The 24,982-nt window shown below is 47.6% G+C and overlaps 1 protein-coding gene across 2 annotated transcripts; it reads left to right on the forward strand.

Moving 5' to 3' along the window:
• The first annotated feature begins 8,127 nt into the window (after positions 1-8,127).
• PXMP4 (peroxisomal membrane protein 4) lies at positions 8,128-21,458 on the forward strand. 2 transcript variants are annotated; one of them, XM_082644182.1, is made up of 4 exons: positions 8,128-8,345; positions 12,281-12,343; positions 16,102-16,300; positions 20,442-21,458. In XM_082644182.1, the coding sequence occupies exons 1-4, from the start codon at positions 8,233-8,235 to the stop codon at positions 20,703-20,705; spliced, it is 639 nt and encodes a 212-aa protein (XP_082500308.1). In that variant the 5' UTR covers positions 8,128-8,232; the 3' UTR covers positions 20,706-21,458. The 2 variants fall into 2 exon arrangements, with proteins under 2 accessions (XP_082500308.1, XP_082500309.1); XM_082644183.1 differs by lacking the exon at positions 16,102-16,300 and having other exon boundaries at positions 20,442-20,587.
• The last annotated feature ends 3,524 nt before the right edge of the window (positions 21,459-24,982 follow it).

The following is a 24,982-nucleotide window of genomic DNA, read 5'->3' on the forward strand; positions in this document are numbered from 1 at the left end:
CGGGTTTTGGAAACAGAATTCTGCCTCATCTGCCCAAGCATGGGCTAATGTCCATATCCTGTTTTTCTCTTCATGAGTACAACAAGCGGTCAGAAATACATGAATGTCTTGCCAGGTCAGGTGAAAGGCTATAGTGAGAGCCTGAAATTCCTTAATAAAAGTGGTGGAATCCTGACTGAAGGAACCTAATTTGTTTTGAATTTGGGAAATGTCAGACATGGGGAAGGGAACATGGACTGTAATAGTGCCCATGTCTCCATTTGCTACTTTCCTCAAGGGAGGCATATCAGAATCTGTTTCCTGGCTTTGGGCAGTCCTCGATCTTGTGTGGGGAGGGGAGAGGGGGCTTTCGCCCTGTTAAGGGGGTGCCTGTCGGGGAGCTGTGGGTTGAGGTGGGGGGCGGGGGCTGAACCAAAGGGGGTTGATGGGGTGGGGGCCAGGAAAGGTCGAGTAGAGGGTCGTCTAGGAGATCTGCTGGAGAGGGAGACAGAGGGGTCGGGGGGGATAAGGCGGCAACAGAAAGACACAAGCGGCATGAGTCCCTGAGATCCGGATTCTGACTAAGGGCCATAAAGGTCTGGACATAGGGAACCTCTGAGTCCTTTCCTTGTTTCTGGCAAAAGAGATCAAGTGGGAGGATTGTGTTATAAGTTAGTGAGCCATCAAGGGGCCATTGTTCTTGGGCCCCCAGTTTATACTGGGGCCAAGCCATGTTACAAAAGAAAAGAAGCCTCTTCTTTTTGAGATTTTCAGGGTCAATTTTTTTCCAGTTCCTGAGGATACAGCCGAGGGATGAATCTGAGGGAGGCTCCCGAGACGTACCAGAACCCATTCTTAGCCCATATGCCGTAGAAAGGGGGTACTGAGAGTCACCGGCTGACAGAAAGGCGTCCCCTTTGTCCCAGTGATCTCTCCATGCGACTAAGGCACAAAATGGGCCGACTGTCCCAACAATTGCGTCCGACCGTGAGCGGTGACCCCTGAGCATGCGACTGAGGCACAAACCTGTGTGACTGAGCAACACCTAGGCTCCTTTAAGTCAACCTGGACTGAGAAAAAAGTGAAAGTAACAGAGAAGACAGTCTGAGGAATTCTGCCGGGAAGGTGGCGGCCAAGGGGAGGGAGCTCAGTGTTTTGCTTGAACCAGTATGTGCCTCACGGTGCACAGAAGTTGTCTTGCTGGGAGCAGATGCTCTAACAGCCTGATCTGCTCCGTGACCCCCTTATCCTTTCACGGGAGTCTTCAGGCAGCAGGCGCCCTAATGGCTTTTAAATGCCTGATCTGCGCCTGCATAATATCAATTGGCCTAGTCCTCAGCCAGAAGGAAGACAGAGGGACCCTCAGCCGTTCTGGGCGGCAGTTACTGGGGTGAAGTGAGCCTTCGGAACACACCAGGGTGTGTGGCCCTGGCCAGAGTTCCTCTGTTGCTCTCCTGGCAACTTGCCTGTTCACAGAGGGTCCCAAGGAATGAGGAGAGGAGGTGGGGGAGGAGATCCCCCCAAGAGGTATCCCCGTATGGGCCACCAAAATGTCATGGTCCGAGCGCGGGTTGGAAAAGAATTTCCAGACACAAGGCAGAATGTGAGGAAGGTAGAGTTTCTTAAAGAGAAGGGTCCTGCAAGAACAGCGGGCTGACTTCCTGGTAGCCAGGGAAAGTCGACAATGAGCACGGGTTGCCTGTCTGGTTTTCTTTTGTTTGTTTGTTTGTTTTGCAGTACACGGGCCTCTCACTGTCGTGGCCTCTCCCGTTGCGGAGCACAGGCTCCGGACGCGCAGGCTCAGCGGCCATGGCTCACGGGCCCAGCCGCTCTGCGGCATGTGGGATCTTCCCGGACTGGGGCATGAACCCGTGTCCCCTGCATCGGCAGGCAGACTCTCAACCACTGCGCCACCAGGGAAGCCCATGTTTTTTTATTTAATAATTATTTTAGCCTCATCCAAAGCAACCATCACAAAAATCACAGTTTTCATTTTCTTATATTCACTACATATATAACTCCTAAAATTAAAAAATATATACCTGTTCCAATAAGCTCCACTGTCATTGTAAGACACTGCTAGCCACTGTTCCTGATAAATTGCCTCAAAGACCCTCTGCCTAAAGGTGCATTTCTACCAGGACCCCCCCATCCTGTTCTGAACACCACTCCCCCCCGCCACCAGCACCCTTCCCCTCCCTATTCCCCCCCTTGCACAGCTAGCTCTGAGCAAATGTCCCCCACAGAGAACCCAACCCGTCTCCCAGACTCCATGTCCCACCTCTTTTCCTGAGAACCTTTGAGACCCAGGGCCCACTTTGAGCCCCCCTTCCCATTGCCTCTCTGGCAAGAGTAAGGTTAGGGTTCCCTCCTCCCTGTCTTCTTTTAACGTCCCCATTGATCCAATGGCCACAGATTCTCATCATGTCTTCTCGGCAAAAGTTTCTCAGTATAACTTTCTTACGTTTTTTAAATTATTCAAGTAATATATTAATACATTCACATTCATTTAATTAACTTAAAAATAGGTACTGAGGACCTATTGTAGGCTAGACACTGTTCTAGATGCTAGGGATGCAACCATGAATGAAAAGACAAAAATCCTTGCCTTCATGGAGTCATAGTCCAGCAAGTGAGATGGGCTATAAGCAAGAAAAAAAAGGAGACATGTTCTATGACTTTAAGTATTTTTTTCTGGGAGGAGGGGAAGCTACTTTAGGCAGGTCAGGGAAGGCTTCTCTGAGGAGGCAGACCTGAGAAATGAGATGGAATCAGATGGACAAAAGGGAACAAAAAGGCAGAGTTTATTAGCTTTATTATCTTGGGCAAGTGCAAAGGCTCTGAGGCCAAAATGAAAGGAAGCCAAGGACTGTAAAGGGGCAACTGAGGATAATAAGCAATGTATGGGTATAGGAGGATGAGGTTGGAGAGATAGACAAGGCTGCTGTGACGGTGTGGGTTTTTAAATTTTTTTTAAGGGCTAAAGTATCATGTATTTCTCTGGCTGTAATACTCTCACAAATTTAAGTATGAGTCAAAATGATGTGTCTTTTAGAATTACTTTAGGTTACTTGTGAAAACTTTGTAACCACTAAAGGGCTGACATCCAGATATATTCACATTAAGTATAGAGATGTGGGCTTTGATTAAAGTTTCTTGAGTAGAAAGAGAAAATAATTTATGATCCTTTTTTTTTTGACATTGGTTACTGCTTTTACTTTACATAGTACATGACTGGTCTTGCAGAAATATAACCGTGAAGAGGCCTGGTCTTCACATAGGATACCCGAGCTGTTCTGCATCAAATGTCCTCCAAGAAATTCTCTAATCATTATTCCCCTCCCTTTCAATATGTTATCTATTATTATGTATTTATTCATCCCTTACTGTGGACTAGACACTGTATCAGAGGGTGTGGGTTTTATTCTGAGGGTGATGGATTAAAAGATTCCACTAATCCAGACCTTGGAAGCTTTCCATGTACAGACAGTTCTTCACCTGCAATGGTTCAACTTATGATTTTTTAACTTTACAATGGTTTGACAGTGATATGCATTCAGTAGAAAAACTTTGAATTTTGATCTTTTCCCAGGCTAGCGATCTGTAATGATGCTGGGCAGCGGCAGCGAGCCACAGCTCCCAGTCAACCGTGCAGTCACAAGGCTGAACAACCAATACACTTACAACTATTCTGCTCCCAGACAACTATTCTGCTTTTCACTTTCAGTGCAGTATTCAATAGATTACATGAGACATCCAACACGTTATTGTAAAATAGGCTTGGTGTTAGATGATTTTGCCCAACTGTAAACTAACATAAGTGTTCTGAGCACGTTTAAGGTAGGCTATGCTTAGCTATGATATTCATTAGGTTAGGTGTTTCGACTTAATGATATTTTCAGCCATCGATGGGTTTATCCAGGTGTAACCCCATCGTAAGCCCAAGGAAGGGCAGGGCTGTATTTTGATACATCCAGGTGCATATACACATGTTGATTTTTATCCACTCTTCAGGCCTTTGCACATGCTGTTCTCTCTTACTAAAATGCTGTTCTCCCACCCCTACCCCTATCATGTGATACTCTTCAGCCATTGGAAGTTCCCCTTTTCTCTACCCCCTCAATAGGGAGCCCTCTAAGCGGAAGTGCTTCATCCATTCTGGTTGGATGGAGGCAACCATCAGAGCTTGGCACAGAGGCAACCTGGGAAATGCTTGTTGACTGACTACGTGACGGATGGAACAACTGAATGAGCTTTCAGGGATATAGACCCTACCTCCAGCAGGCTCTCCAGTCAGGCTGCCCCCTGCTCCAAACTTTCCACTCACCTCCATCTCTTCCTCCACCAAAATCTATCAGTCCTATGTCACATTCCCTTAGGACCAGCACCTTGGCACTGAACCGAATCCAATCATAGTTTAGAGACTCCTGCGGTAAGTAATGTGACAATTCCAGGGGTGGAGCCAAGCAGGGAAGAGGGAAAGTCTGGGAAACGCCCAGTGTTCCCATTCACAGTGAGTGCACCATCCACCCCAGAAAAGTTAACTTCTCCACGGTGAGAGGAGAAATTATGAGCAGCTTCAGCTAGACTCCCAGCCTTAAGGGGAAGAAACTAAGGACACACAAAGCAACGCTGGACCCTGACATCTTGTTAGGTTCATTGGTTTAGGTAGGAGGCAGAAAAGTGTGGTGGTTGTTATGGGATGAATTGTGCCCCCCACATTCATATGTTGATATCTTAATCCCTACTACTCAGACTGGGTTTGGAGATAGGGCCTTTAAAGAGGTAATTAAGGTTAAGTGAGGGCACATAGGTGGGCCTTAATCCAATATGACGGGTGTTCTTAAAAGAAGAGGGGATTTGGATGTACACAGAGACTGAGGGTTGACCATGTGAGTACACAGTGAGAAGGCAGCCATCTGCAAGCCAAGGAGAGACGCCTCAAAAGAAACCAAACCTACAGACACCTCGATCTTGGACTTCTAGCCTCCAGAATTGTGAGAAAATAAATGTCTGTCGTTTAAGCCACCCAGTTCATGGTATTTTTGTTATAGGGGCCCTAGCAAACGAATACAGTGGATAAGATCAAAGATTCTGGAGCAAGGGGGCTGAATTCTAATCTGGGATCCATCACTTATTAGCAAAATCATCTTAAGCAAGTTACTTTGTTTCTCTGCCTTAGTTCCCATCAGTTAAGTGGGCATAATTATAGTACTTACCTCATACAGTTGCTATGAGAATGAAAGGTTAATAAAGCGCTTAGGAAACAACTCCTGACATACAATGAATAATCTGTAGGCGCTCATTAAATAAATAAATTCAATTTCACTGGGAAAAGGTGAAGAAATAGGCCAAACCCTGAGGAACTCAGTTGTGTACCATTAAAAAGGGTCACCAGGGGACTTTCCTGGCGGTCCAGTTGTTAAGACTCCACGCTTCCAATGCCAGGGGTGCGGGTTCAATCCCTGGTCAGGGAACTAAGATCCCACATGACGTGAGGTGCAGCCAAAAAAGTATTAAAAAAAAGCCGGGGGGCACCAGGCAATGGTAAGTGTTCCCATATGGTGACTCTTTACCCCGGGTTCCCTTAGGGCAGAAATTTCTTAATATCTATGAGAAAGGGCTTAGCAAAAGAGTGCACTCAGGAAGTACTTGCTGAACCAAATAGTTTCCAAACACCCTTTCCTAATGCTGGGCCATGTATCAGGGATTGCTGCTTGATTCTTCATGGTAGTATCAGGTGATGTTTCTAGAAGCTCTGTTTGGTTCCTTTTCAAATTTTCCATGTTTTAAAAAAATAATTTTCTGTTTTCTGTAGCTATTTTCTAACTTTAAATCTTTTTTTTTTTTTTTTGCGGTACGCAGGCCTCTCACTGTTGTGGCCTCTCCCGTTGCAGAGCACAGGCTCCAGACGCGCAGGCTCAGCGGCCATGGCTCACGGGCCCAGCCGCCCCGCGGCATGTGGGATCTTCCTGGACCGGGGCACGAACCCGTGTTCCCTGCATCGGCAGGCGGACTCTCAACCACTGCACCACCAGGGAAGCCCTAACTTTAAATCTTGTATGCACAATTTTTTAAAACCTGTGGCTGTGAGTTACAGTACCTGAAGTCTGTGTTTATCTGTTCCTCCCATCTGTTGTATCTATTTTTTCTTCATGAAGGAACCCTTCTTGGGTTCCTAGTTATCTCTGACCGTGTGCTGGTTTCACCTTGAAAAATTATTTGTGGTGGTTCCCTGAAGGCAAAGATATTGATACATGTGCCCTCTTCAGAGAGACTTTGCATTTGCTTTTGTCAAAGGTTTAGGGGCACTTCCAGTCACTTCCAATGATAACTAGGGGCAATCCAGTTACTTCAAACTAGGTTCCCAGTTTATGGCTTCAGAATTCTTGGGCTACTGGGCTCTACTCCCTGGGGCACAAAAGGACTCATCAATGGTCACAACTCCCTAAGAAAGGGCTTTAAAATATTCCCCTTTCCTTTTCCTTCAACTGTTCTGCTCAGTATCAAGGCAACCTTTTCTGAACTCCCTTGGGGCTCGTGGTGTGGAGTGTGCAGCTTCATATCACATTAAACTCAAGGGTGAGACCCTTGGGGTCTCAGCCTAATGTGAGGAGATTCTTCTATTAGACTCCCCACCTTGGACAGGCCCTGGACTTTCACTTCTGTCCCTCTTGCCCTGTGTGGTTGATGAACTGGAACCCACAGGTTCAATATTAGCAAAAGCCCTCATGTCATAAGTAGCTTTGGTGCTCCAATATTCCAATCTTCTTGTTAAATATCTGGTTACCAGCTTTCACCTAATAATTAGCCTGAGCATTCTCCAGGCTTTTAAGCATTTCAGTGTTTTTCAGAGGATATTCTTATATTTTACCTAATGTTGCTATTTTCAGAGGGAAGATTAACTGAATAAATTAGTCCACCATTACGCCCCCAAAAAGAAAATCCAGTCGTAATGATAAAATAGGCCCAGCATAATTCCTCCTTACTGACCTCTGACCACATCCTCTGACAATGACCCAGGCAATAATGTCACAGATAAATACCAGATGGCCCATGTACCAGGGGACACCCTCACAAATCACAGCCACCACTCAGTGTGTAACTGTTATCCAGTACCAACTCCACACAGTGACATCGTACATAAATGTCACCCCTCAGTGTTCTGGGAGATAATCCAGAACTATATTGCTCAACAAGCCTATGTTGGGCGCCTGCCATGTGCTAAGTACTGGAGTTACAGCAGAAAACAAGACAGACAAGGTTTCTGCCCTCATGGAATTTACCGTCTGGTAGGGGCAGTGGACAATGAACATGTAGCAAATAAATAATTTCAAAGAGTATAAAGTTCTATGAAGAAAATAAAAGAGGGTAATGAGTCAGAGTGGGCAGTGCTACTTTAGATGGGGCATCTGGGAAGACCTCTCTGAGGAGGTGGCATTTCAGCTGAAACCTGAACGTTGAGAAGGAGCCAGCTATGGGAAGAACTTGGGGGTGACGCATACTAGGCAGGGAAATAGAAATGCAAAGGCGCTGAGGCAGGAGCGTCACGCTCGAGGAACAGCAAGGAGGCTAGTTTTGCTGGAGAGGAGTGACCTAGGAGGCAAGTGACGGGAGGAGGGGAGAGTGGGGGAGTGAGGTTAGAGAGGGAAGCAGGGGCCAGATCGTACGGAGTCTTCTCTTGGCGGGCCGTGGGAAGGAGTTTGGTTTTTAAGAATAAATGGAAACCCAAAGGGTGCCAAGTCATTTATGGGCTGAGAAGATCGCTATGATCAATGTTAACCAATCAGAACTGTCATGTGTAAAGATAAGGCCTGGCTCCCCGCAGTGCCACCCTCCCAACTCTAGGGAGGGTGGCTCTTCTTTCAGGAAACTTCCTTCCAAGCTCACAGGTGACACACCTCTCTCCAAGCCCGAGAGAAACGTGCTTTCTGATTGGACAAATCCAGGAGCATGTTTCTAACCTTCTTTAGGTCGAATCGGGCGGAGCCCACTGTGACTGATTACAAGCTCTCCCTCTCTTCCAATCAGACTGCTATTCGGGAGTGTGTTTGCGTCCCATTCCCCTGGTGAGATGAGTGAGTCCTGTGATTGGCTCTCCTTGTATGAGTGACAGCAGACGCATCTTATGGGCGCAAAGACGAGGCTGCGATGCCCGGCACTGTCCGGCGCTGAGGGTTGTGCAGGAGGAACCCGGAGCTGTCAGGGCGGGCGTCCTGCTCGGTGCCCGCCACCCCGCGCGCCGCCCGCACTATGGCCGCCCCGCCGCAGCTGCGGACTCTGCTCCTTGCGATCAACGCACTGTTGCGCAAGCGCCGCTACCACGCAGCGTTGTCCATGCTTAAGGGCTTCCGGAACGGGGCTGTGTAAGTCGGGCGGTGGGGCGGGGCAGGGTCTGAGGGATCGATCAGATGGGGTCGGAGAAGCGGGTTCCGGGGCCGGCGCCGCCGCGCTGTGCGCCCCTGAGCAGCTCTAGTGTGTCCCTAGGTCTCTCGGTGTCCAGTATCGGTGCAGTGGGAGCTGGATTTTGGGTTCCGAGCGCCTTCTGAGCCGGGGCTCCCACTACGCTGTTTCTGGGTCTTCCGTGCTTTGCAACCTGGACCTCTTGCCTTGACTGCCTCCCATGCAGCCCCTGTCTCCCTTCATTTGGGCCCAGTTTCCTCTCTCCCGCCGCTGTGTGCCCTTGGGTCTAATGGGAAGCTGGACTGTGGCCTCTAGCCAGCCGGCGGCCCTGCCTCTCTGTGCTCACTCCATTAAGCTGCGCGTGGGCTTTCATCCCGCTTCTCAATTCTCTTTTGTAAGTCCCTTCTGGCACAGGGGACTCCTGATAAGCCTCAGTCGTGATGTAAATGAAGCTGCAAATATTTGCTGAGCAAATGAAGACCTGCAGAAGAGGTCTTGGGGTCATTTCCCCTGGCTGGTGCCAGGACGGGAGTTCAGCTTCCTTTAAACTTCATGCATAACAGCTATCATTTATTGAGAGCCTACTGTGCCAGATCTGGGGACGCATCAGAGAACAAACGGAAGATCTGCGTGCTCTTGAAGTTGGCATTTTAGTGGCAGCATGGCATGGCTGTGTGGATGTGACCACCTTGGTTTGAATCCTGGTGCCCCTTACCTGCGTGATCTTGAGCAAGTCTTTTAGCCTCTCTAGGCCTCAATTTCTATAAAATGGGGCCGATAATAGTACTTATACTGTCAGAGGCTTGAGTCAGTATGTGTGAAATGCTTAGCACGGTGCCTGGTATGTATATGACTGTTGGCAGCTGTAATTGCTGTTGTATTCACATGGATGTCCGACTGGCTCACTCCTTCACCTGGTTCAGGCCTCTGATTGTCACCTCCTCAGTGAAGCCATCCCTGAACTTCCCACCTCCTTCCCTACTGAATTTTTCTCCATAATACTTACCACCATCTGACACTAAGTAGTTCACTTATGTATCCTGTTTTTCTACTGTCTTTCTCACTGGAAAGTGAGCTTCATGGTGATGCCAAAAATCTTGGCTCTCTGTGCACCAATGCCAAACAGAAACAGAGACAGAGATTTGGAGGAAAAGAAGAAGCTTTATTCTTTGCCAGGCAAAGGGGAAACACAGCCGGCTAGCACCTCGAGAACTGTGCCCCCCATCTCTGGGGAATAGGGCAAGGTTATATAGCCGGGACTGGTGGTCTGGTAGGTGATAAGGCTCAAAGTAATTAAGGTCTTGCATTATCTTCTTCTTGCGTTATTTCCAAACAGTTACAGCTGGCCTCAGGCAGCCTGGTAATTGGGTCTGTTTGGTAATTGGTTCTGTTGGCCTCTGGGTTGGAGGCCTGCGACCTTCTTTCTGAAATGCAGAGGTTACAAGGGTTGATTTGCTACAAGGGAGTGCAGGGAGTGTAAATACCAGGTGGATAATGTAATTCACACGGGATCAGAGAGTGTTGGGGCAGGGTGTAATTCACACAGAGTAAGGGAGTGATAGGTACAGGATGTAATTCACATAGTGTCAGAGAATGTTAGAGGTTAGCTTTGTGAAGGACAAATCTAGTTACAGACACTACAGATTAGTAACAGTTAAAATAAAACTAGGATTGATTAACTCTCTCAGGCCTGTTTATGCTGTTTCCCCAGGCTGTTCATTGTTACTTTATTTTCCTTGTCTATCAGAAAAGTCTAGTTTCTATTTTTGCTGCAACAATGGGGACAGAAAGTTTAAAATATTTTGTTCCTTGCTATAGTCCTAGTACCTGGTACATAATAGGCTCTCAAATATTTACTGAATGAATGAATGTGCAAGGTAGGAATTGCCATTGTCCCCATTTTCTGGATGAGAAGACTGTGGCTCAGAGAGGAAGACTCATTGCTCATGGCCAAGTCACTTAGTCAGGGTCGGAGCCAGGATTCAAACCCAAGGATACCTGATCTCAATGCCAGGCTCTTGGCTTCCCTGGGCACCCAGAGTCAGGGAGACGGTGGTTCCCCCTGGGTCTGGCCAGATCATATCAGTCATGCTTTGGTGTGACCAGGGTGGGGTGGGCCCTGAGATAACATCAGTGGGCCCAGGCCCATCTGTAAGGACCTGTAGTCAAAGTGGGGAGACTGATGATTAAATTACCATGGCAATACCAGATGATCAGGAATGCTTTACAGAGGAGGTGATGGTCCCATTTTGAAGGCTGAGTTGGAATTTGCTGGGGGTGATAAGGGCATCTCAGGCAGAGGCAATGGTTTGAACAAAGGCCTGGAGGTGGAAAAGAATGTGCTGTTTGTCAAGAGAGGCCATCCATTCAGGGAGGCCGACTTGGATGACTGAGAACTGAGACGTATGAACTGTGTGAAATGTAACTCATTTTGATGCTCCACTCCTAAATATATCAATGTGCATCTCTGAAAATAAGAGCATTTTCCTATATGGCTAGAGCATCATGATTACATTTAATAAATTAATCATAATCCTATAATATTGACTGCTGTCCGGTTGATAGACCAATTGTTCCAGTTGTCCCCCAAATGTCCTCTATAGCAAGTTTGTCTAGACCAGGATCTTCCAGGATATCACACTGTACCTGCATATCCTTTAAATCCTTTTTTAATCCAGGGCATCCCATTTTTCAAGATGCAGAGTGATCCTGTGAGCGGTAGTAAGTGGCTCCCACCTGAGTTTGAGGAGTTTGGGTAGGGGGCCAAGCAGATGTAGGGAGTTGGGGGCATTGTTCTGCTTGTGTCTGTGGTATAAGGAAGGACCCTTTTAGCCCTGACCAGCTGGAGGAGGCCAAGGGTCTCTTTATTCAGGGGAAAGAGTCCTGACTTTGGAGGAGGTGGGGCAGGGAGCTTGCTAGGGCCAGGATGAGGGCCCTGCCCACAGCTAGGCAGTGAGAAAATAAGCCATTCAGCGTGGCCACCACTACGGTAACACTGCTGTCATTTGATCACATTTTTTATTTGACTTATTTTTTGAAAATTAGGTAGCATATTCACAAAAGGCATAAAAAGTTAGAACTTTTTAGAAGGTTACCTTGCTCTAACCAAGCACAGAGCACATACAGAGCCACCTCGTTCTTGTACAGCTGTGTGGCATTCATTCCACTGACTGCTGGGTCCATTATTTGTTTTCCCAGTAGTCCCCTGTGGATGGACACATGTTTGCTCCCAGTCTTCTGCTGTTTCAAGCAAGCCTCACAGATACTCATATGACAACAATCAGGGGCTCGTGACAGTTGTCTCAAGGAGGCTGCCAAAGATTTTTAGACCTTGTAGCCTGGTAAGATTGGGGCCAGACAGCAGGAGAACTTGGTGGGACGAGGGGAAGTCCAATAAAGAAGAAAAAGAAAGGCAGAGACACTAATATTGGTTGAATTAGGAACTTTTACATGCGCTATGTCCTTAACTGCCAGAAGCAACTCTGAAATGGAGAATACTTTTAACTGATGGGAGGAGGGAGGCTCAGAGATGTTAAATGATTTATCCAAGTGTATACAGCAAAACAGGGCAGGGCTTTGGCACCAAATCTTATTTCCTTTGTACTACCCACTTTGGTTTGGTTTTTTTTTTTTTGGCCACACCGCGTGGCATGCGGGATCTTAGTCCCCCCACCAGGGATCGAACCCTCACTGCCTGCATTGGAAGTGTGGAGTCTTAACCACTGGACTGCCAGGGAAGTCCCTGTACTATCCACTTTGAAGCCAGATCTAACTTGAAAGCCAGCGTTATTTTCCCTCCCCAGATGATGTCAGCATTAGGGATGGGGGGGGCACAGGGAGTCAGAAAGAAACTGTGATTCTGTGGTGCTGCAGTAACTGTTTGCTTTTGTTTCTACAGCTATGGAGCCAAAATCCGGGCCCCTCACGCACTGGTCATGACCTTTCTCTTCCGGAGTGGCAGGTACCCATCCCCTCTGCACACCCTTCAAACTGGGAGAGAATGTGGTCACCCCTCAGTGCCAGGACTGTTGCAGTAGCTTCCTAGCCGGGTCTAACCTGTCTGCACCACCACCTCCTAAAGCACACGTCTGATTCTATTATCCCATCTCGAAAATTCCCCTGACTCCTTGCTGTCCTCCAGAGAAGCCCAGCTTCCAGGTGTGGCCTTCAAGGCCCTCTGCAGCCTGACCTCAGGGACATCCCCCCTACTCCCCCACGCCCACCCTGGGGTGCCCTTGGCACCAAGACTCACTGCCATTCATTCATGTGCCACATGTGGTTCTACCTCCTTACGTTTCTCATGCAGTACCCCCCACCAGGAATGCCTTTCCTCTTCCACCCCACCTTTATTTCCTTCCTAGCCACCCATACCAGTTCTCTGAGGATCACTTTTTCAGGAAAACTGTTCATGACCTACCTCTTGCCCTTGTTCAGACTTCCTGGCCTTCCTCTGATCTCCCATAACTTCCCTCAAGAAACTTCTCAGAAATCACTTTGTGGTCTAGTTTTTAATGTATGTAGCCTCATCTGGAGCTTATAAGAATCACACATGGGGGACTTCCCTGGTGGCTCACTGGTTAAGAATCTGCCTTCCAATGCAGGGGACGCAGGTTCAGTCTCTGGTCAGGGAACTAGATCCCACGTGCATGCCGCAACTAAGAGTTTGCATGCCACAACTAAGGAGGCTGCAGGCTGCAACTAAGGAGCACACATGCCGCAACTAAGGAGCCAGTGAGCTGCAACTAAGGAGCCCACAGGCCGCAACTAAGGAGCCCGTGAACTGCAACTGAGGAGCACACATGCTGCAACTAAGGAGCCCGCCTGCCACAGCTAAGACCTGGCACAACCAAAAAAAAAAAAAAAAAAGAATCACACGTGGACACCCTACTACTCAGATACTCAAATCCAGCTTGCAAGATTTTTTCTTTTTTTTTTTTTGGCCGTGCTGCACGGCATGTGGGATTTTAGTTCCCCCACCAGGGATCAAACCTGCGTCCCCTGCAGTGGAAGCATGGTGTCTTAACCACTGGACCACCAGGGAAGTCTGTGTAAGATCTTTTCTTTATGTATTTTTCCTTTTTATCTATTTATTTATTTATTTTTATTTATAATTTTTGGCTGTGTTGGGTCTTCGTTGCTGCACACAGGCTTTCTCTAGTTGCAGCGAGTGGGAGTACTCTTCGTTGCCGCCTGCGGTCTTCTCATCGCAGTGGCTTTTCTTGTTGCAGGGTACGGGCTCTAGAGTGGGCAGGCTTCAGTAGATGCAGTGCGTGGGCTCAGTAGCTGTGGCTCGTGGGCTCTAGAGCACAGGCTTAGTAGTTGTGGCGCACGGGCTTAGTTGCTCCGCAGCATGTGGGATCTTCCTGGACCAGGGCTCGAACCTGTGTCCCCTGCATTGGCAGGCGGATTCTTAACCACTGCGTCACCAGGGAAGCCCTGTATTTTTCCTTTTTTAAATTTATTTTTGTTTTAGTTTTTGCCCTCCGAATCATTTTTTTAAATTGAACTCATTCATTCATTCATTAAATATTTATTGAGCATGTGCCAGACACTCAAAGATTATTATTATTTTTTTTTTAAATAAGTTAATTTATTTTTATTTATTTATTTTTGGCTGCACTGGATCTTCGTTGCTGCTCATGGGCTTTCTCTAGCTGCGGCAAGCAGGGGCTACTCTTCGTTGTGGTGCACAGGCTTCTCACTGCGGTGGCTTCTCTTGTGGCGGAGCGCGGGCTCTAGGGCGCCCAGGCTTCAGTAGTTTTGGCATGCTGGCTCAGTAGTTGTGGCTCACGGTCTCTAGAGCGCAGTTCTGGTGGTTGTGGCTCACGGGCTTAGTTGCTCCGCAGCATGTGGGATCTTCCCGGACCAGGGCTGGAACCCATGTCCCCTGCATTGGCAGGCAGATTCTCAACGACTGTGCCACCAGGGAAGCCCCCAGACACTGTTTTTAGGTGCTGGGGATACAGCAGTGAAAAAAAACAGAGAATGATCACTTCCCTTGTAAAGCTTGCATTCTAGCAAGGAGTAGCAGAAAATAAACATAATAAGGAAAGTATATGGTATGTTAGAAAATTGTATGGGCTAGGGAAGGCCTCAGTGAGAAAGTGACATTCGAGTAAAGACTTGAAGGAGATGGAAGAGTTGGCCAAGTGGGTATCAAGGGAAAGAGTGTTTCAGGCCAAGGGAACAGCCAGTGCAAGGGTCCTGAGGTGGGATCATGCCTGGTGAGTTTGAGAAGGCTGCAGCAGAGGGATTGCAGGGGAGAAAACAAAGAAAGGAAGGTCACAGGGGTAACCTAGGCCCATCCTGTCCAGCTTTAGGTCATAGAGAGGAGTTTGGCTTTTCCTTTAAGTGAAACAGGAAATTGTTGTAAGAATTTGTATAGGGACATGCCACTATTTGACTTATCTTTTAATAGTGAGAGAGTGAAGGGTTTGCTGCTAGGGGTCAAGGGCAGAAGTAGGTGTAAAGTAGGAGGCTGTGGCAATAATCCAGTTGAGTAACTGTGGTGGCCCAGACCTTGATGGTGGCAGTGGAGGTGAGAGGTGTTCAGATTCTAGAAACATTTTGAAGGAAGGATTAGTGCCAACACTTGACAAGTGGGAAATCCAGCTTGCCTTAGAACCGTCAGCGCTGGGCCCATGTTCCTATGGGGTGAGAACCAGCTGACTCCTGGCTCTCCCCACTCACCTGGCAGACTTCCACAGGTCCCAGAAGACACACTTCAAGGTCCTTCTCCAGCCTTCAGGGCCCTTGCGTTTGCCGGCCCTGAACTGATCTCCCAGAATACACTGCTCCTCTCCCTGGTTCTCCTCACTGCCCCCTAGTGGTTTTTTAAAGATAAATCAAATAATCTGTCCTACTTAAATGTTCGCTTCTCTCAGGATAAAGAAAAAACTTAGCATGGCCCCGCCCCTCCCCCACAGCCTTTGCCCCACACATTTTCTGCTCAGGCCTTAATGGTTTCTCTCTGTTCCTTTACTCCCCATTCTCTGTCCCTCCTCGGGACCTTTGCATGTGCTGATCCACCGCCTGAGATGCAATTCCTCTCCCTTCCTGACCTCACTGACTCCTCATTCTTCACACCCCAGGATCATGTCTTGTCAAGGTCAAAGTTTGACCTTTGTGTTGTGATTATTCATTTCATAATTCCCTCTCCCATTAGATCATAAACCTCATGAGGGCAGCAAGCAGATCTCTTTTTTCTCAGACTTGTATCCCCAGATCCAGCACATAGTACATACTCACTCGCTCATTCATTTCTTCACATCTTCACTCCAAAAAAAAAATACTTTTTGAGCACCTACTATGTGCCAGGCCTTGTACTGGGGGCTGAGGATGAACAAGCCAGATGTAGACATCACTCTCTTGTAGCTTCCACTGGGATGGGGTGGGAGTGGGGGGAGATAATAAGCAAGTATATAAATGTCAGGTGGTGATAAGAGCTATGAAAGAAAAGAAAAGTTGGGTAAGGGAACAGAATACGATGGGCGTTCTTTTATGTAGAGTGGTCAGGGAAGACCTTTCGGAGGAGGTGGCGTGGAGTCAAGGTTGGAATCCAGTGAGGGAGCAGCCCCAAGAACATGGAGCGTAGAGGCCCGGGGTTGAATGAGCATCAGCCCATGAGCTCCTTGCCTGGGTCAGTTTTGCGTGCCAGGTGGGTGAATGCCCTGGGGGCGGCTGGGCCTGCACTGACGGTGACTCCCTGTGTTTGTGCAGCCTCCGGGAGAAGCTGTGGGCTATCCTGCAGGCCACGTACACTCACTCCCGGAACCTGGCCAGCTTTGTGTTCACTTACAAGGGACTCTGCGCCCTGCAGTCCCACCTCCAGGGCGAGACCTACCAGGTGCACTCATTTGTGGCTGCCTTCCTTGGGGGCGTCCTGGTGTTTGGAAACAACAATAACATCAACAGCCAGGTAAAGGCCCTCTCCTGGATGTGGGTTGGGGAAGGGGGTGGAGGTGAAGCGTGGGACAGGATTCAGGTATAGAGTTGGGGATGGGAGTCAAAGAAGACAAGCTCTTGGTTCCCTTCCATGTCCGAGGGTCTGTGGTTCACCAGTCCCTGTGTGACCTTGGGAAGGTCACTTCCCCCTCAGTTTCCTGCTCTGTTAACCAGGTCCCTTGTTGGAATTCCATGATTCCCAAAATCAATGTGTGTGCAGCTCTCTGGGGCAAAGATTTAAAAAAACAAAACAAAACAAAACAAAAACACAAAACACCACTCTGCAGTGACGTGAGAAAAAACCATGACCCTGGAGTAAGGTTTTCATAAAACAAAACTTACTACATTCGAAGAATTGTCTCTTATTCTGTAACTTGCCCTTTTTTCTGGGTTAAAGTTCTGTTTTTTAATGAGGTGATGAAACTAAATGCTAATCGTTGCTGCTACTCCTGTTTTAGCATCCTTCTTGGGCATTATGAAAGTTGGCAGTCTTTCCAATTTGCCTCCCTCAAATTTCTTAAATATTCTTAAATTGTAAAAGTGGGGGCTTCCCTGGTGGCGCAGTGGTTGGGAGTCTGCCTGCCGATGCAGGGGACGTGGGTTCGTGACCCGGTCCAGGAAGATCCCACATGCCACGGAGCGGCTGGGCCCGTGAGCCATGGCCGCTGAACCTGTGCGTCTGGAGCCTGTGCTCCACAACGGGAGAGGCCACAACAGTGGGGGGCCCGCGTACCACAAAAAAAAAAAAGAAGTTCCTGTCCCCCACGAACTGTCCAGCCACTGTCCAGAGATAGCCACTTTTTTAAAATTAATTTTTATTGGAGTATAGTTGATTTACAATGTTGGTTTCTGCTGCACAGCAAAGTGAGTCAGTTATACATATACGTATAGACAGTCACTTTAACTGCGTATTGTATAGCCTTTCAGAACTTGTCTGTGCTTGTGTCAGTGTACATAGTAGGAGTTTTCCACCAATGAGATCATACTACGTTTTTTTTCATGTAACAGTGTATCTTGGAGGCCTCTCTTGTCAGTCCCTTATCCTTTATAACATCAGTAGAGCCCTCTGCTGATGGGATGGACCAGCCTTGATTTCACAGTCTCCTCTGGATGGACATTTAGGGGCTCTTTAGCCTTTGACCATCACACACACACACTGCAGTCTACATCTTTGTTCAGACATCTTCCTGTACTTATGTTAGTCTCTCTGTAAGTTCCTAGACATGGAATTGTGGAATCTAAGGATATGAGCATTTTGTATTTTGGGAAAGTTTCCCCAATTTTGTTTTTTTGATAGAAAGTTCACTTGTCTGTGAACTTCCCAAGTCTAGGAATCCTGGACACACCCATCTCCTTCCCTCTCCTCTCCTTTCCCTGACCCCTGGAAACAGCTGCTCTGACCTCCATTTCAAAAATGTTGTCATTTCAAAAATGTTGTCATTTCAAAAATGTTATATGATAGACATTTCTCCAAAGAAGACATACAGATGGCCAACAGGCACATGAAAAGATGCTCAAGCTCACTAATTATTAGAGAAATGCAAATCAAAACTGTAGTGAGGTATCACTTCACACCAGTCAGAATGGCCATCATCAAAAAGGCTACAAATAACAGATGCTGGAGAGGGTGTGGAGAAGAGGGAACCTTCCTACACTGTTGGTGGGAATGTAAATTGGTGCAGCCACTATGGAGAACAGTATGGAGTTTCCTTAAAAAACTAAAAATAGAGTTACCATATGATCCAGCAATCCCACTCCCGGGTATATATCTGGAAAAGACGAAAACTCTAATTAGAAAAGATACATTCGGGCCTCCCTGGTGGCGCAGTGGTTGAGAGTCCGCCTGCCGATGCAGGGGATACGGGTTTGTGCCCCGGTCTGGGAGGATCCCATATGCCGCGGAGCGGCTGGGCCCGTGAGCCATGGCCGCTGGGCCTGCGCATCCGGAGCCTGTGCTCCGCAACGGGAGAGGCCACAACAGTGAGAGGCCCGCATACCGCAAAAAAAAAAATAAATAAAATAAATAAAAAAAAAAAAAAAAAAAGAAAAGATACATTCACCCCAGTGTTCATAGCAGCACTATTTGTAAGACATGGAAGCAACCTGATGTCTGTCGACAGATGAATGGATAAAGAAGATGTGGTATATATATATACAATGGAATATTACTCAGCCGTAAAAAAGAACGAAATAATGCCATTTGCAGCAAAATGGATAGACCTAGAGGGTATCATACTAAGAGAAATAAGTCAGACAGAGAAAGGCAAATACCATATGATGTCACTTATATGTGGAATCTAAAAAAATGATACAAATGAATGTATTTACAAAACAGAAACAGACTCAGAGACATAGAAAACAAACTTATGGTTGCCAAAGGGGAAGGGGTGGGGGAGGCATAAATTAGGAGTTTGGGATTAACAGATACACACTACTGTGTATAAAACAGATAAACAACAAAGACCTACTGTATAGCACAGGGAACTATATTCAATATCTTGTAATGACCTTTAATGGAAAAGAATCTGAAAAAGAATATATATACATATATATGTATATGTGTGTGTGTATAGCTGAATCACTTTGCTGTACACCTGAAACAAACACAACATTGTAAATCAACTATACTTCAATTTAAAAAGATGTTATATAGGGCTTCCCTGGTGGCGCAGTGGTTGCGATTCCGCCTACCGATGCAGGGGATACAGGTTCGTGCCCTGGTCCGGGAAGATCCCACATGCCGCGGAGCGGCTGGGCCCATGAGCCATGGCTGCTGAGCCTGCGTGTCTGGAGCCTGTGCTCCGCAATGGGAGAGGCCACAACAGTGAGAGGCCCGCGTACCGCAAAAAAAAAAAAAAAAAAAAAAAAAAAGATGTTATATAAATGGAGTCATTGTAATATGTAACCTTTGAGGATTGGCTTTTTTCACTCAGCATCATTTCCTGGCAATTCATCCAAGTTATTGTATGTATTAGCTGTTCATTCCTTTTCATTGCTGAGTGGTGTTCCATGTTATGGATATACCTGTTGAAGGACACCTGGGTCGTTTCCAGTCTTTGGCTATTAGGCATGCAGCTACTCAGAACATTTTTGTACGTGTTTTTGGTGAACGTAAGTTTTCACTTCTGGGGTAAATACCCAGGAGTGCAATTGCTGGGTCATATGGTACATACATACTTAGTTTCATAAGAAACTGCTGAAGCATTTCCAGAGTGATTGTACTGTTTTACATTCCTAACAGGAATATATGCGTGATCCAGTTTCTTCACATCCTAGCTGGCATGTGGTTTATTACATTTCACATTTTAGACATTTTGATAGGTGTATGGTGCTATCTCACTGTGGGTTTGTTTTTTTTTTTTTTTTTTGCGGTACGCGGGCCTCTCACTGTTGTGGCCCCTCCCGTGGCGGAGCACAGGCTCCGGACGCGCAGGCTCAGCGGCCATGGCTCACGGGCCTAGCCGCTCTGCGGCATGTGGGATCTTCCCGGACTGGGGCACGAACCCGTGTCCCCTGCATCGGCAGGCGGACTCCCAACCACTGCGTCTCCAGGGAATCCCTCACTGTGGTTTTAATTTGCATGTCCCTGATGGCTAGTGAAGTTGAACCTTTTTACATGTGCCTGTTTTCCTTCTGTGTAACCTCTTCAGTGAAATAACTGTTTGTGTCTTTTGCCCATTTTCTAACTGGATTGTTTCTTTCTTCACTGTTGAGTTTTGAGAGTTTCTAAAAATATATTCCATGTACTAGTTTTTGTCAGATATGTGTTTGTAAATATTTTCTCCCAGTCTAGCTTTTCTTTTCTACCTCTTCACATGGGCTTTCACAGTGGGAAAATTCTGAGTTTTGATGAAATCCAGTTTATTAATTTTTTTCTTTTATGGATTGTGTTTTTTGTTGTCGAGCTACCTTTTAGTTTCGAGCCGTGTAAATATATTCATTTTTCAGATTTTTTAATGAAAAAGAATAATAAAGCCATAAACAGTCACATTTAAATGCCCGCTACGTAACCATTTCAAGTCACCCGGCGCGCAGGCGGCGCCCCAGGGTGGCAGAAGGTTCCCGGTGGCTGGGCCCACCTGTAACCCCCACCTCCCTGTCATTCGCTCCCTCAGATCAACATGTACCTGATGTCACGCCTCCTGTTTGCCCTGTGCCGCCTGGGCGTGGGGAAGGGCTACATCCCTGAGCCCAGGTGGGACCCGTTCCCGTTGCTCACCGGGCTAGTGTGGGGGCTGGTGCTGTGGCTCTTCGAGTACCACCGGCCCACGCTGCAGCCCTCTCTGCAGTCCTCCATGACCTACCTGTACGAGGACAGCAACGTATGGCACGACCTCTCGGACTTCCTCATCTACAGCAAGAGGCGCCCCTCCGAGTAACTTGGCCCCAAGGTGCTCATGGAGGCTCCCGCACCCAAGTCACCATCGGCGGGCTCAGCTCGAGATTGGCTCCATCAGCGAATCATCCCAGGGGATCCGGCCTTTTCAAGACCCGGGGTCTCAGACTCTAACTTTTATTAGCCCGGGGTTCCATTTGCCGAAGTGAAAGCACTGATTTTCAGACCCCATTAGGTACTCTTGAATGGTGGAACGAGCCGCCAGATCAGGCTGAGGAGCCTTGGGCGCGGTGACAGCTGTGCTGCTGACTCTGTGAGACCAGGGAAAGTCACACCCCACCCTGGGCCTCAGGGGTCATCGCACTCAGAGGAGGGCACTGAAGTCTCTTTCTGGTGGGTATGTTTTCCGACTGTTCTTCTGGAACAGAGGGCTCCTGGCTGGTGGGCAGTGGGTTGCAAATGCGTTTTTAGAAAATATTCAGTTCCTCGTCTTAGGTGTTCTACTGGAGAAGCTCTAGCGTTTCCACTGTCCAATAGAAACACGATGTGAGTCATATACGTGATTGAAATTTTTTTAGTAGCCACATTCCAGTGGTTAGAACTCCGAGCTTTCACTGCCGAGGGCACGGGTTCAATCCCTGGTTGAGGAACTAAGATCCCACAAGTTGTGGGGTGTGGCCAAAAAAAAAAAGGGGTGGGGGAAGAAGCAGGTGAGATTAACCTTAATCACATCTTTTAACCCAGTATTTCTAAAATATTATCATTTTAACATGTAATAAATGTAAAAGTTATGAGATATTTTACATTCTTTTTTCTTGTAGTAAGTCATCAAAATCAGGTGTGTGTTTTATACTTACAGCGTTTCTCAATTTCAACCAGCCGCATTTCAAGTGCTTATTAGTAGCCACATGTGGCTAGTGGCTACTGTTTTGGATAGCACAGATATAGTATGCTCTACCCTCGCAGAAAATTCTAGTGGACAGTGCAGATATAGAGCTAGAAGACATGGGTTTGAGTCCCCACTCCACCACTGTGTAACTTTGGGGAAGGTTCTTAGCTTCTCAGAGGCTCAGTTTCTAGTAAAGTGAGGATAATCATAGTAATACCTGGTGTCCACATTGGACTTGTGTAACTACAGCAGCTGCTTCTACTAATTACATCCATGTAGTGAGCTCCTACTTCCTCTTGGGTGCTTTGCACTAATTATTTTTAACCCATTCAAAGACCTTGCAGGTATGTATTTTGATCTCCATTTCACAGATGTGGAAACTGAGGATCAGAGAAGAGAAGTAACTTGCCCAAGGTAATATAACTAATAGTATGACAGCCAAACCACGGTTTGAACCCAGATCTATGTGATTTCAAAGCTCATGTTTTTTTCAGTGCCTTGCTTTAAATTTAGAAACCTAAACTATGCTATGCAAATGTTAGCTAGTTATAGGGGTGCAAGCTCAAATGCCTATAGGGGCCTGGCAAGTGGTATAAATGATAATGTTCTGGGTGCTATGCAGTTGGGAGTGACAGGGATGTGGGGAACTGGAGACTCGTGTGCCAGACTGATTTTTGAAAACCACCAAGCTGGACAGATCAAACAGGTCTCCAGGAGATTTGGTCCATGGACCCCCAATTTGAATAGGCATACTTCAATCTCTTTTTATATTTTGAAAATTACGGGCTTCCCTGGTGGCGCAGTGGTTAAGAATCCGCCTGCCAATGCAGGGGACACGGGTTCGAGCCCTGGTCCGGGAAGATCCCACATGCAGCAGAGCAGCTAAGCCCGTGTGCCACAACTACTGAGCCTGTGCTCTAGAGCCCGTGAGCCACAGCTACCGAGACCGGGCGCCACAACTACTGAAGCCCGCATGCCTCGTGCTCCGCAACAAGAGAAGCCACCGCCATGAGAAGCCCGTGCACCGCAACTGGAGAAAGCCCTCGTGCAGCAATGAAGACCCAACGTAGCCAAAGATTAATTAGTTAATTAATTAAAAAAAAGAAAATTACTAGTAGAAATATCCACATGAGTCACTGACCTTATTAAAATGCAGATTCTGATTCAGTGGGGTCGGGGTGGGGCCTGAGATGTCTGTATTTCTCACAGGCTCCTGGATGATTGCTGCTGCTGCTGTTCTGAGCTACACCTTGAGTAACAAGGTGGTAGGGAATGATATGGGGCCAACCAGTAGCCCATGTGACAAAGGAAGAAACTAAGTCACAGAGCTGTTAGGTCATCAAGGTGGGATTTGGTCTGATTCTAACTGCGTGTTCTCAGGCACAGTGTTGTACTGCAAGCCTGGAGGAGGGGATCTTGAAGTTTCCCTAGTTCACTCCGTGGAGGCTGAATGAGATCCCAAGGTTATGGGCAGGGGAAAGGGTGGCCATCAGCAAGTGGGCTTTGTCGCAGATGCTGCAGTGCCCCACCCATATCCTGTCTAACTTACCACTTCAGTGCACACCAGCCACCCAACTGCCACCCTGAGTCTTTCTGCCTGAGGGCTCCTCACTTGCTGTTGGCACCTGCTTTGCCAGCCTGCAGCAGACCTGCAGTGCTAGAGGATTAACACATCCTGGGAGCAGCCCTCAACCAGTGACTGATGACTACCCCCACTCCTGCACCCCTCACCCAGTTGTCACTGGGTGGGATAACTCTGAGGTGCCTGCTCCACACTGGCTCCCAGAATACCCCAGCAAGACTGAGCTCTGGGCTGCCCACACTGGTCACTTGTGTGATGACACCTCCTCCTTGTCTCCCTTCCTCACGCCCCTACCAGCGCTTTGAACCACTTCCCACAGAAACCACTTGCACTCAAATCCTTGTCTTGGGGTCTGCAATTAAGGGAACCCAAACTAAAACTGGCCTCTGGTGCAGCGAGTTGAGAGGCAGCACAAGTGGTGGTTAAGGACATAAGCTTTGGAGCCAGAGTGTCTGGGCTCAGTTCCAGCCTCGCTGGTCCCTTGCAAGTGACTTAACCATTCTGGGCCTCCGTTTTGTCATCTGTAAAATAGGCATTCTAATAGCGCACACCTCATAGGGTGGTCTGGAGGAGTAAAGGATGTGATAGCGTATGAAGTCAGCACTCGATAAAGGTTTGCTTTTATTTCCAACATATCAACCAAATGTAAAAGAAAGCATGGCCCTGAGGACTGCAGACACCCTGCTTTTTTAGCCTGTCCTACCCCACCCTCAGCTGAAGGTAAAAGCCTTGGCTGCCTGCCCTCCTGACGTCCCCCCACTGCCGCTGGGGGTTGGCCAGCTCCACTACCCACTGTCTCTGCTCTGTAAGAATAGGTTCCCCTCACAGATGGCATCTCTCTGGATCCTGCCAAAGCATCTGGTGCCTCCAACTGCTCACTCCAGGGGGAAGGCGGTGTGGTCCTTGTGCAGGCGCAGAGCCCTGGCTCCTAGGAGGAGTCCCACTCAGCTCCATCCTAGCCAAGCCTCCATTTCTGCAAGACCTGGAAAATGGGGATTGCCGGAGAGCTTTTGGCACACAGTAGGTGCTCCATAAATGCTAGTTCCTGAAACAGCACAGTGTTTTAACGTGTATGTATTAAGCACCTGCTACATTCCTATGAGGTCTCTTGACGATGCAAAACTATAAACAAAATTTTTTATTCAATAATGCATACACATAGTGCAAAACTTAAGTGGTACAAAAAGTGTGTAACAGGGAAGAATCAAGTTCCCCCTGCACCCCAGCTCCACCTACCTGCCTCCACCCCAGCCAGGGGTGCCACCTGTCAGCACTTTCTAGTACAGCCTTCCTGAGACACTGCACAACCACCCATCTCTGTCTTCTAAGAAACTTGTACATTGCCCTGTCATCTCAAGAACTCTTTGACATTTCTTCCTTGTCCTCTGCATGTTTGGTTTTCCTTTGATCAATAATCTGACATGAAAGTGAGTCCTGGACTTCCCTGGCGGTCCAGTGGTTAGGACTCTGTGCTTTCACTGCCAAGGGCATGGGTTCAATCCCTGGTCAGGTGACTAAGATCCTGCAAGCCTTGCGGCCAAAAAAAAAAAAAAATCAATGTTAGTATCATTAAAAAAAAAAAAAGTGAATCCTTTCTTTGAGCCAATTCTCGCCCCCCACAGCTCCACCCTCCAGTCCCCAAATATCTTGGGCAGATCAACCTGAACCACCCTAGGTGTCCCGAGCCTTGTTGTAGATGACGCCCAACACTCAGGTCCACAGAACTCCAAGTGAAAGGGGAAGCACAAAATCGAAGTGAATTTGGGGCCCTTCTGCTGCTCCACTCCCAAATCAGAGGTCATTCAGGGAACCCATGTGAGAGCGATGATTCACAGGCCGAGGCGCCAAG

This window comes from Mesoplodon mirus, assembly GCF_964341445.2.
Source record: "Mesoplodon mirus genome assembly, chromosome: 15".
NCBI classification, from domain to species: domain Eukaryota; kingdom Metazoa; phylum Chordata; class Mammalia; order Artiodactyla; family Ziphiidae; genus Mesoplodon; species Mesoplodon mirus.

Bases quoted from the DNA above. Each gene is read 5' to 3' on its own strand.
- PXMP4 (XM_082644182.1), top strand. From the start codon at position 8,233: ATGGCCGCCCCGCCGCAGCTGCGGACTCTGCTCCTTGCGATCAACGCA. The intron at 12,344-16,101 runs GTACCCATCCCC...GTGTTTGTGCAG, and splicing joins TTTCTCTTCCGGAGTGGCAG to CCTCCGGGAGAAGCTGTGGG. The intron at 16,301-20,441 runs GTAAAGGCCCTC...TCGCTCCCTCAG, and splicing joins ACAATAACATCAACAGCCAG to ATCAACATGTACCTGATGTC.